This window comes from Camponotus floridanus, unplaced genomic scaffold (genome assembly GCF_003227725.1).
Source record: "Camponotus floridanus strain SB8 unplaced genomic scaffold, Cflo_v7.5 scaffold50, whole genome shotgun sequence".
Classification (NCBI taxonomy): Eukaryota; Metazoa; Arthropoda; class Insecta; order Hymenoptera; family Formicidae; genus Camponotus; species Camponotus floridanus.
This window is the reverse complement of record NW_020229659.1, coordinates 1,278,530-1,292,223: the sequence shown is the minus strand read 5'-3', so window position 1 is coordinate 1,292,223 and position 13,694 is coordinate 1,278,530. Positions and strand designations below refer to the sequence as shown.

The 13,694-nt window shown below is 32.1% G+C and overlaps 1 protein-coding gene across 3 annotated transcripts in view; it reads left to right on the top strand.

Moving 5' to 3' along the window:
* The window catches only part of LOC105256781 (RNA polymerase II degradation factor 1), a 59,858-nt gene that overhangs the window by 4,675 nt on the left and 41,489 nt on the right, over positions 1-13,694 (top strand). For 2 of the 3 annotated variants that reach the window (XM_025412433.1, XM_025412432.1), the window contains exons 2-3: positions 5,259-5,303; positions 5,600-5,627. In XM_025412433.1, the coding sequence (XP_025268218.1) occupies positions 5,262-5,303; positions 5,600-5,627 (70 nt within the window). In that variant the 5' untranslated portion in view covers positions 5,259-5,261. Of the gene's footprint in view, positions 1-5,258; positions 5,304-5,599; positions 5,628-7,610; positions 8,242-13,694 lie in introns of those variants that run through there. The other variant, XM_025412434.1, reaches the window with a different exon arrangement.

The window sequence follows — 13,694 nt, the reverse complement described above, 5'->3', positions numbered from 1 at the left end:
GAATTGTTGCAATTACTTCGCGAAGCATCCTACTATAAGTTAGTAAACTTAATTATTCGTAAAGTAATTACTTTAATTTTTGCTAGCATCCATCATGAACGTAGCTCGGGGCGGAAACAAGCATAATTTTAAATGTTTTTTTTTTTCGATCGGGTAATCGCGGCGCCAACGTTCAATATGCAATTTTTATTACGCAAACTCTATTAACAATTCAAACACGTACGTATGGGCGAGGATACCGCGAAGAACAAATATTCAATCCGGCGCTATTTGTCTTTGCTGTTTACCTCGAAGTAGAAAAGTCACGATGCGCGGGGAGGCGCGATTTACAATTGTAACGGGTCGGTTACTTCCGACGAGTATCACGCTTCGCGATGCGTGCCTCGCATTGACCATGCCGGGATCCTTTAAGCTATGACGGGAAAAAAAAAACAGTCTTACTCCGTAATGCATCGCGCATGCTGTTGCACTACGGTTTAAAACGCATGGCTGGCCGCCGACGCGCGATGCGTATACGTGCGTTCGCGGGTGTAACGCATACAAGCACCTGAGAATATAATCGAGATCGTTAATTAAAATTGACGCAAAGATACAGTCAATCTCGATGCTACGTCGGCAAATTTCTTGGCCGACATTCGTAAATTCTCGCACATTCATGTAGTATTTCTGCAATTTATATAGCATAACTGCTGCATTGTATAAGATTGATTTGTACGTGATTATGAAATATCATATTACGAATTAAAAAAATAATTTTAATACTGAAAAAATATTTATTAATATAAAAGTTTCATTGTAATGTCACAAACAGCTGTTATAAAAATTATTACGATAATTATTATAAAAATAAGAAAATTGTTTTTTTGACAGATCGTGTAAAATGTAATTAAAATGTATCATGACATTGTATATTATTCAGCAAAAAGTTATTAACATAATAATTTGTGTATGTAATAAAATCGTTTCATATTTTTTATAAAAAAATTACAGATATGATATATGCTGTTTAATTCTGATAATATTAAAAGTTTTTTTGGATATCTGATAATATTATAGCTTCACTATTTGTCAGATTTTTTAAAGAAAAAAAGGATGAAAAATTTAATAACAATTTAAGACCATCTTTGTTAAATCAAATAATCAGGAGAAGCTCCTATGACATAAGAAAGAAAAGATATTTTTTTATACGAAGATCTTTGCCCGACGTGAAAGCAATTTCTAATAAATTCAAGTCTGTGCTTCCTTATCATAGATCGTATCGTACATCCTCGATTGACGGCGGTATGGAATGCATGGGGAATTTTTCCAGGAATCTTCATTCCCAATAAAATTATAATTCTAGGCACAAGCGCGGCCTCCAGAGGTCGAAACTCGAATGGCGACACTTCAATGCTTTCATATTAATAAGAAGTAAAGGGAATCGTTGAATTATCTGTTTCTTTCTCAATGCAATACATTTATTTGCACCATGATTTAATTTCTGTTGAAAATTTGATTTTTGTAGCTCTCAGTCGAAAATCACAATAACGATAAAAGAGATTAAACAATTAACGTGTATATTTTTCGACAAATCTCTGTAACTGATTTATATTTGCCTCAATAAAGATAATATAAAATAATATTTGCGGTATATAAAAAATAAAATTTATATACCACAATGTATTATATTTAATATAATACATTGTGTATAAACGAAAAATGGTAGACTAATTAAATAATACAAATAAACAAAAATTTCTGTTTATAACTGATAATAAATTGCAAATAACAAAATGAACAAGTGTAATAAAGAAACATAAAGTTTAAATATTCAAATTTTTTGTAATCGATCGTCTATATTGGTTTTACACGTGATGAGCTAATTAATGTATATTAATGTATATTAAATGTAAATATAATATTGAACTTAATACTCTTGTATCACAGAAGCGTACGAAAGATGTTGCGGGAATCGCAAATAAATTAATTCAACGCGCATGCGACCGACAGGTGTCACGTAGTTTCATTAGAACGTAGAAAATATCCGCATCTGAGTAGTCGAACTTTATTGTACGACCTGTGTAGTCTATTAAACTTTTGATATCCAGAGCAAGGATAAACTCGCACGATGCAGAGATAGTCGCGATTCGAGTTTGAAATTAACCAATCCTACTGTTCGCTTACAAACAGCGTTGTATACTAATTATGCACAGGAAATCTGAGAAAGAAAAACACTTCGCGAGTGTGTAAATTAGCTTCTCAAAATATATTACATTTTACGTTCAAAAATGTATGCTGTTTCACAAGCACGGTTGAGAAAATATGCGAGTTCGCATATACCGCGTTTATTTTCCTCGCTAATAAGTCCTGCCTTTTGTCAAGATTTGCACAGAATTCGATATTTTCTCTTCTTTATTTATAATATCAACATTATTGATTATTATTAATCAATTTATTAATTATTATTAATTAATGATAATCTACTGATACTATCTTCATAAACTAACATGTTTATTTAAATTGTGTATTATTACATGTATATGTATATTCTTTTTTAAATTTTATTTAATGTATTACAAGTCTGATATATTTTTCCTCTAATTAAAAAAATAAATTATGATTTAATAATCAACAAAACAATATTGATAATAAATTTTTTATAATTTTAGTTTAACTTTAAAATTTTTTAATTTGAGATCTAATTTACATATAAATATAAGTTTTTGAAATTTTATAAAAATAAAAGGTAATATATTGAAAATTAAACAATGACACAATTAATTTTGTGTCAGCTCTCACCTAATTATCCATTATTGCGTAATTATAATTATTAAATATTGCATATAATTGTAATAATTGATAATTCCATGTTTCCGGCAGCCAAATGAAGATATTCCACGCGCATACGCGGTAAATTTTTCAATTTAAGTTGTCGATCAAACAGCCTAAAAGATCATCCGGGTAGGTCAATCAAAATTATCGAGGCGAGTTTCGCGAAAGAACGGATATGTAGCACCCGATTTTTTTTTACCACGAAAAAAAAGCATCCTAACTGAGGCTGATGGAGGATATCCTGTCAGATACAGCGCACGATTCCACCAATTCGGTTGATTATCGGGCGTGTAACGATATACATATGCATACGCCGGATATACACGCACATGAATACTCTTATACAAGCGTATACTCATTATTGGAAACAGTAGTACTCCAGTTTTTCGTTGAAGTTTTATAAACAAGCGCATTCGTTCTCGATTCTTTTATGAGCCGATATTCGAGTTTTTTTTATTCGTTATATCGCGTATTTTATGTATGACAGAATTGGCTTTTGCTCGGCTTACGAGCGTCGAACAAATGTACTCGATTCTTATTCAAAATCGGAGTCACCAAGATATAAACCTTACGATTTATCTGTTTCGTTTATGTGAATATATACAGGTTGGTTTAAAATATACGATTAAATTTTTCACATATAGAAAAATTTTGATGATTTTTTAAAATGTTAATGTCGATAATTGTTGGATTAAAAATATTTAAATGGTAGCAGATCTTTTAAAAAACTTTGTTAATAATTTACAAAATTTTAATTCTTAGATTTTTCTTATGGACTTGAGCGGGATCTTAAAACTTATTTAACATGTTTAATGAAAAAATTATAAAAGAAGATATTACACACATTTGAGAATAAATCATTTTCAAATCGTTGTATTTACACATTAGCGTAAACTATGAATTTCAGAGAGACGACAATAATTTATATATATTACTATTATAATATAATAATCACCACATTAAAATGAATGCATATAATTAACATGCCACAATATATTGATATTATTCTGCCGACATTTAAATATTCCCGACGTAGCTGCAGTGATTAAATAGTTAATTTAACAAACGAATAACAACGAATTATTTATTACATTTATTTGTTATATTTAATTATTTACCAATTTCGATACAACATTTCGAATATCATCCGAAAAGGGTGGTATTCTTTTTTCTCAAAGGCTAATATTCTTTATTTCGAATATCATTTGAAAAGGATTCTTTTTTCTCAAAAAGTGATATTCTTTTCTCTCAAAACGTCCGTAACATTTTCGAAGTTTGCTACTGCAGCTGCGCTGGCAAAAGGATTAATTACGTGAAAATGCTTTTGGACGTCTCTTTGAATGGGGTGCAGACATTCCTGCTCGTTGGCGCACCCGCGTTTACGATGTCACGGCCGTCAGAGATTATGCGATTAACCCCAAGATTATACCGCGCGCGCACGTCCAGATTCTCTCTGGACCATTGCAGCTATCGGTCCCGCGAAACTTGGGATCCCTAAGTACGGTGGAACACGAAGTAGAAATTAGATTTTTTCCTCGGACCCAGTTCTCGTAGCGCGAGCATATTTAGCAATAAAGCCGTAGATTTCAGGAGCAGAGGCTAGACATATAATTAGAGCAGAGTATCTTCGTGAGAAAATGCTGCGCCGCATAATGGCTGCGGGTCACGGAACCGAAGGGCACTCTTCTTCTCTCCGGAATCTCGCCCAGAGGCCCTTGTTTACACGTGAGTCCGTCGGACGCGGATTCGATTCATAAAGTGTGGCATGTATGCCGTGTGACGGCCAGTCGCGATGTAACTACTTTGCCGTAGAAACTAGAATCGTTTGTTGTTGCCGCTATTGTTGTTTGCGCGAGTTTCACGACGGCCTACATTTTTATGATTCTCATTTTTACGGTTGCGATCGATCGCATGTATTATATCTTGCTGCAAGATGTTAACCGGAATGCTTGTTTACTGTTTAAAATTTACAGAACAAACAAGCGTGTATTTTTGATTGAAAAAAATATTTAAAAAAATTAAATATTTAAAAAAATTAAGAAACAGAATTTATAAAAACGTCCGCACACATCTTTAACATCTTTATATATTATAACTATCTTGTTTAAAGCTTGTAATTATGATTTATTAATATATATTTTGATTAACTTATCTACACTATTGATTCTTTAGCTCTCTACGCCTGACTGATCACTTTAATTTTTGAATTTTACAGAGAGCTTTATTATTATTTTTGTCAGAATTTATAAATTACTTTAGATTTCAATTTAGACAAAAAGTCTAAATTGAAATCTAATAATATAAATATCTAATATCATAAAAGATATATACATGAAGTTTCTGTTTTATATGGAATAAATTAGATTTTCTATACATTAATCTGAGTAAATATTAAAAATTACAACTTTTAGAATTTTAATTAGTAATTGTTTGTTCTGTTTTTACAGAAAATGCAGACGAAGAACGTGAATCTACCCACGCATGATTATGAGGTGAGTCCATTCAATTATTATTGAAAACAAACAAGCAAATTGTTTTTGGAATAAATTTGAGTTTATTTGATCAATATTTTCCGATAAAAAGGTATATTTTAAAAGTATATTTTACAAACGTGTATGCACACATTTGTTTATACTGTTGTTTTTTTAATTTCTCAGCCTCGATTATCGTCCCTTTGTCGTTAAATTCGCTTTAAATGCAATTATTCGCATTATTATAGAATGTAATTCATGAAATAAAATTTTCACGCTGGTTTTAATCAATATGCTCTATTCTGTATATGTTGCAGAAACGTCGGCTTGACTATCCGACTGGAAGTAAGTAAGATTTTACTCGATAAAATATCCTCTTCCTAAACAGAAACAAAGATAAGTTTTTATTTTGCTCTTTAAAAGTTATTTCATCCGTAAATGAAGTGTAACTCGATTCATTCGTTGTGTAATTAAAAATAATAGAAAAAAATTCTCCTTTTCATTTTATATTTTTTTCATAAACATGTAGAAAAATATTTTGCGAATATACAATATTTAAAATGTTTTGTAAAAACATGATTATTTTTATCTCAATCAGTAAGTGAGCTAAAAGATAATTAACCAATTATTAATTAATCAATTATGATTATGAATTAATAGGACACCGGTAAAGTAGAAAATTTGTAGAAAAAATTTTATATATTAGATTTGCAAACACCATAGACTCAGTAGACACGTTTGCAAATTGCACTTTGATATGCAAATGCGAGAGACCTGTATTATAATTATATCTGCATCATTGAGGAAATTTACAAGTAAATTGTAACAATATTGATCTACATAATATCTTTAACATTCTCATGTAATTAATTTACACTTGTAATTCACGCTCGCCGCTTCTTTCTAGAGAGCGCATAAATTTGCGTAACATAATTTTCTATTATCTAGAGCTTTCATTAGAGCGTGACTTGGATAAACCTCGATATCGTAATCGATAAGGCAGAGATCTCGGAAGCGGGGCCCATCGTGCGTAAAGATCATCGAACTCAGTAGAGGCCCCTTCGTTTCTGATGCGTACAAGAATAAACCGAGATACCTTCTTACTCTCGTCATAAACCGTGGCGATAATTTTTAGCCAGAACTAATATAATTCTAATTGCATTCTAATTATGGAAAAGATACGAGCCGGCTCTCTTATTCACGATGGATTTAATTGAGGAGAGTCTGCAATCGGAACGGATTTTTTTCCAAAATAAAAAAAATGTTTTTCATGATGCTTGACGTTTTGATGGATAAAGTTAATTTATTTTTCACGGATCATCGCGATTGACAGATTAGGATCGGATTAATTGCAACGTCATAATCCATATCGACGTCATGTCAAATGTGAGATATTCATATACGATGCAACATCTGCATTATTCTCGCGATAATGATTAATTACGACCGGCGACTTAAGTATAGATAAATTAACAATCAACATCACGCAATCGCGAAGTATTAGACCGTTCCGTGTTCCTGATTCGTTATCTGTTCCGCGGTCGAGCCCATAACTCTTTTCATACTTTAATATAGTCAGGTAACTTACAGTTTGCTCGTAACTCGAGGAAACAACAATCGACAATAGGTGCTAGGTTAACAATTTATATGCTGATTTTCCCAGTAATTACGTCTGCATACAAAACAATAAAAGACATTATGCGCTTCTACTGAAATCATCGCAAGCTCCAAGATCTCGCAGTTTAATTTGAATTTCTAATAATTATATTTAATAAAAATTAGCAACCGAGAATATTGCCTTACCGCGAAAATTCCGACAAATAATTTAAGATAATTAGATTTAGACGGAATAAATTTAGTTAATGGCTCATGTATTTTCATCAACTTTGCTGGAGCTCAGGAAAATTTTGAATCTTATTTGACTTATCTTAGGTTAACAAGATATAAATAAATATAATAAGTTTAAATATTTTACAATGATGATTAAATATTCTTACAATAATTTACAGTCCAGCTCTTCCTTAATCTAACGACGTCAATTTGATAAAACTGAAATCTCTTTTATTCGTGTATTCATAAAGAGCGTATCATAATTTGAATAATATTTTTTTTTTAATTTATGAATCTATTTTTTTCCTTATCACCGATAAAGTAGGAAACTTTGACGGGGGCCCGGGCCCCGCGAAGAACGTCGGGTCTAGCATAGAGGCGCCTCCGCCCTTCTCCAGGACGTAGAAAACGCTTGGATTCCACTTGGTTCACCATAAACCTTGCCCGTGGCTGGCCGGGTGCGGTGGGGCCGGTCAAGACGAGGAGAGGAGAAGGCCCCGCTTCTCTCCCGACACCCACCTGGCGTCCCACCTGAGGCACCTTCGGGCCTCAAGTGCCGCGTCGGTCCGCGAGCGCGTAGCGTGTGCTCTCCTCGAGATTTCTCACGAGCCTCGCCTTGAGAAAGCTTCGCGGCAAGACTCTGTCCCTTTATCCGCGTTGAAAGAACGAGTCTTTGTTTTTTATTTCTCGCGCCCTGTCGGAAAATATAATCGCGATTTCCCTCGTGAACGGTGAATCGTCGTCGATCTTGTCAAGGGGATTTCTCCGCGGCGGAATGCTGGCGATATCAGCCCGGAAAGCGGAGAAAATGTGCGGAAAAAGAGTGAAGGAACGTTAGAGGACTCGACGAAAGGGTCTCTTCGCCCGGCGAAACGTTGCGCGCGCGTAAATTCGCGTGAGTGACGCGAACGGTGCTAATAAAGGTGCTCCGCTCGTTAAGACGACAGGTATTCGCGCGTGTGTCGAAGAGAGATACTCTTTGCCTCTCGGAAAGCCGGATTTTTATGTGCGAAGCGTGCTCGTCTCCTAAGAGGATACGAAGGGACAGGGGAAGGAGAAGGCGCCTCTTCGCTGGCTACTGGAAAATCCTGCTTGCCTATCTATACTTGCGTTCAAGGACGACCGAGAGGTAAGACGTAAAATTGCAGCCGCTCCGGAATTACCATTGTGAGTCAATGGCTTCTTCTCTAGATCTTTCGCAAAAAGTACGCTTCATCTTGCCATGCGAATTAAAAAAATGCAAGAAATATTAGAATACGAGATTTTCTCCGACTTCGTACAATGGTTTATAATTAACTATTTTTAACAAGTAAATTCTTGGCGATATTAAAGTTGAATTTTATCGGAAAATATTTTTTTGAGAGGTATTATTTTTGCGTCAACGTTTTAATATTTAAAATTAGATTAATTTTGATAATTAAATCTTTACAATTAAAAGAAAATCTGTGGAAATATAAGCTGTTTGGTTAGCTAATTAAAATTGTGAAATCTAATTTACGCAAAAGGATTTTAAGCTTCAACTTTTTCTGGTTTCAAAAACGACTGCATCGACTGTTGAAGAGAAGTTAACTCTGTGTTGGTCAAAAAGCCTCTTATTAAAATTAAGATTAGCTTTGCCATGTCATGCATATTTTAATGCAATTTGGTCTTATTACATGGCTAAACTTTCTGCAAATGATGAAGAGATGAGAAAGAATTGATGTCATGGGAAAACTACGATAAGATGAATTTTTTACCATTAGATTTGCATGAAAAATTACCTGTGACAACATATAAAATATATAAATCTACAAATATAATTAAAATTTTATAGAAAAGTTTATTTTATTTTAATTCTCTTGCTCTAGTTTTTCCTTCTTCTTCATAATGTACTTTAAACCGATGAAAATATTTTTTCAAGGCATAAAAATATGAAATATATTATTAAAAAATAAATAAATGTTAATAAATCGATATACATGTAAGAAATAAATGGATTAATAAATAACAAATAAATCCATTATTATTAAATAAATTAAGGAAATTATTAAGAGATGAATAAAATGTTATATTTCTTACGATATTTCTATTAAAATATATATCGTGAGAAATCATTCAAAGTACACTAAATCTGCATCAACAGCAGAAAAATATATTGCGAACGAGAGAATATTATAAAACTATAATTATAATTATATTTTGAATAATTTAAAGATTATATATAACTTAATTATTTTCATGTAATACATTTTTGCTCTTGTGTGTACCGCGTATCATAGAAGAATAGGATCAGATTTGTCGATCAGTTAAATTTTCCAAACTATTAACGCGTGAGGAACACATACCGAACAATACCGAACTGGCTAAGACTTTCGCTATTATTCCTCTTGCAAATTATGCGTTGCGAGGAAAAAAATTCGACGATATGCATAAATATGTATCGCGTCCGTCACGGCTGCTGGCAGCGTATTTTTCGATAATTTGCTCCCGCGGCGATTATCCATAATCTACTGGCACGAATTCCGAATAGCGATCGAATGCCGGCCGCTATTCGATCGATCACTTATAAATCCCGTTCCAAAGACGTATTCGAATTTATAGGTGTATTAATATTTGCCCACAGGAGAGAACCCGTTTCTCTCCGTCACCTGTGCCGATGACGTTGTTTCGATCGGGGTTTCTGTCATCTGCGTAACGCGACAAGAAAATACGATTGCCACTATAAGAATGTTTTCTGATCGTCACAAATGTGCGAGTAAAATTATTTGTATGAAAACTGCCAAGGATTCCAAAGGAGATATTTAGATTAATATTTATAATAAAAAGAGATGAGTAGATTTAAATATATCAATATATCTTGGAGATGTCCGCAAAAAGAACCAAATTTATAAAATGTATGAATGGGATTCAGTAGATGAGAAATTCATATAAATTTATGTTGGAAATGAAACGGACTTTCTATATATCATTTTTAAATAAGGATGCTAAATCTATCTCCATGATTTTTAAATTTTTGTATTAGCTTGAAAAAGTGTCATAAATCATCATATAATATGGCTTAAGAATATTATCAATGTGAGAAATTATCAATATTATCTGCCCTGATGGAATCCCATGAACGCGTACAATCGGGACGTATTGATTAATTAGGACAAATCAATTCCACGGTCTATGAATTAGTCGCGCTCCGGTATTTCCGATTTAACGTCAAGCAATTTCGCGCATCGAATTCGGCAAATTCTTCGTTGGAGAAAAGTAGCTTCGCGGACCTGGCTTTGCGTTCACTCGAGACATGAAACATTGCATTCACGTGCACGTACAAACTCACGCAGGTCGTGCGCATAATTGTGCGTCAATAACCGAGTTTTCTCGCGCTCATTCACCTGTTCCCAGATCCTCTCTTCTCTCCTCCTCTCTCCCCGGGCCTCCAGAATATCCACTTTATTCGTACTTTGATGTTACATTTGCCTATCGTTCACTTTCCTGACCTCCTTTCACAAGAAGGTCATCTTTACTTATTAATCAATCCTTTTCTCTTCATGGTATACATTTGAATGTTTTCTTACTTCAGTTATGTTTGACTTGTGAAACATTTATATCAATTAAAACGAATTGCATATAAATCCAATATTTACTGTTGCAATAATTTTTAATATAATAAATTGTTTTTTGTGGAAAGAGACACGAATTTTGATTTTTATGAGATTATTCCTGGAAATGGCGATTTGTTTTGATCGAAAATAGAAGATATATTACTGCTATAATGGTGAATATATTATTAATATTTGCTAATATTACGCGTCATTAACTCGAGATGTTAAATTATAACAGCATGTCGAATACATTCTTCATCAGTCGCGTATGAAATTATAACAAGGCGTAAAACTATCATAAATTTGTTGGTGCGCGATGAAATCATTGCCAATCGGATTAACGAGAAAATATTAAAATCCAGAAAAATTAATGCGTAATTTTAGTGAAAAGTGAGAAAAATTTATTTCTCATCACAAAGACGATATAAATGAAAAATTCATCAGAAAATCATGATAAATGAGAGATAATAAGTTGGTGATTTTTTATAACTGAAAAATAGATATTAGAAGCAAAAAGTAATAATACATTAAAGATTAGAAAATTATAAAAATTAGAAAATTATTTCTTCACTTTTTATTAATATTCTAGCTTTTATCATTTTTGGAATTTAAATTTTTAAGAATCAAAAGAAACGACCAAATTTAATGTATAATAAGCGCATATAAATAATTTAAATACGCAAGTGTATATGTGTATGTATAACAGTAAAAACAAAAATAAAAGTTTGAAAGTTATGATGAGGACTGAATGAAAAATAAATCCCGACTGAATGTACTCGCCATGTTAGTAGAAACAAACTTTATGGCGTTAAAACATAAAGCTGTTCTTTATTGCCATGCTCTTAGAGCCGACTTAATTAAGGCGCGCGCCAACTTCCACATCGTCATGAAAAATGCGCGTGCAAACGCGACAATTATGTAATATAATATAATAATAATTCGGGTCAACGTAAGGAAAACGTAAATTGTATGAAGGATTTATAGATAATATTTTACGATTTGTGATGCATAGATTTGTAGCCGCTTTAAAAATATAAAATGTTTATTTTATTCGATATTATTTATATTATATATCATCTAGTTGCGATTTCAAGAGGAATGTTATTACAATCTATGCAAATGATACGAAACGATGTCGAGATAAATATTTCAAGCTAATGATCATAAATATAAAGATTAGAAAATGTTAAAACACATAATTATTTTTTATATTATTTGTTGAATTTTTCTAAAATATATATATTTCACACATATTTATTAATATTTAATAAAATATTTTGATTTATTATCATTAATATTTCTTAGGAATAAAGTATGTCAGTATGAAAGTGTCACGGTACATGAATATATCAACTTGTTGTATGATGGCACGAATCGCGTTCCAGCGTCTTTATTGTCCCGAGACGCAGTCGATTGAATCGCATTGTGGGATAAACTCTAGTACAGTTAGTTCCTAGATAGTTCGATTTATCATCGAATCAACATTGTCCTCGTAAGCAAGGAACTGTGTCAGAAAAATCGCTGTCGATCGACGCGAATAAACGGTATCTCGTTCAGATCATTGCAAAACTGGACCAATTCACGACCAATTTCTATTTGCTTCTTTTTATTTGAATTTTTCAAACTTTTTATCGCGATTGGCTTTATCATCTCGGTATTACATATTATCGTGGTTTTGATCGCGGCTTATATTGTGGTTATGATTTATCGATTATATGAAATAGGAACAAAGGTTACAAATTGTTCTCTTTAATTTTTTTTACAATATTTTTAATATAAATTATTAGCGCATTTTTATAAAAAGCTTTGATTATCAATCTGGCAATTGAGTTTTATAAAGAAAATAATAATTCAATAATAAATTTTATAATACATGGAGATGAATTAATTTTTTTAATGCGGATTATATGTGTTGAAACCCTTTTATTATATTAATCATTAATTAGTATATTAATCTGTGAATTGAAAAATTATTATAAAAATTCGAAAAATATTTCCGGAACGAGAAACACCGGAAAATGCAGTAATGCAGTTTTTTCTAAATTGCTTGGTCAGTCATTGGAATAGAGAAAAGCTAATCTGTAATCTGCTTGTAATTTACACATATGAATAAATTCAAGAAGTCTGCCCTCGCTTAAATTTACTAAATCAAGCGAGTTTTTAGCTTTGTTCCAGAAATACCTGTATATTTGCATAATACGGAAGAAATGCATATCATTTGCATTCTCTTCCCATTAGATTAATACAACTTGTGGAATTGTTTTTTTTAACTAAATTAAATCATATAAAAATTAAATCTCTTAATTTGGTCATATATTTGCCGTTAAAATTGAAGATAAATTATAATAAAGCAGTAATTAAATGCAGGAATGTTTTTTTTTTAAATTATGCAAAGAGGCGAGGAAGCTCAATATTCTTCGTACACCAAATATCATTCGGCTATTCTTAGTCTGCATCGTTATTCGCAGTAGCTGCTTGTAATTAATTAGATGGTCGTACAGAAAGAAGTAGACGGTTCTTCAGCTTTAGAATGCGACGATGCATTTAGTACTACGTGTATTTCATCGCGGCGAACCGAGCATGTACTATTCAACAACTTTGCGAGCGACATACTTACTAATTTAATATTGTCGGACCATATTTTAACCCTTGACCTTATACAAATTTAAGCTAATTACAGAAAATATACTCTTGTTTATCATCTTATATTTTTTCCTTATTTTTATATTATTTCTCTCTTATAAATTTTTGATTATGTAAAGTTGTTTATTTATTTAAAGCTTGTTTTGAATAAAAGATATTTTTTAAAATATGGTTGCGCATTTTAATTTAACAAAAATACAAGATTACATTCTTAAAATAAATATTTCAATTTTCTGGTCGTTTTTCGAGAAATCTTTTTAAAATCGAATAGATACGCGGGAAAAAAAAATGAAACACATTTCACGAATCTAGTTTTCAGAATAAATTCTCGCCCGCGGTGAAATCAATCTCAAATCTCTTCAAAAAT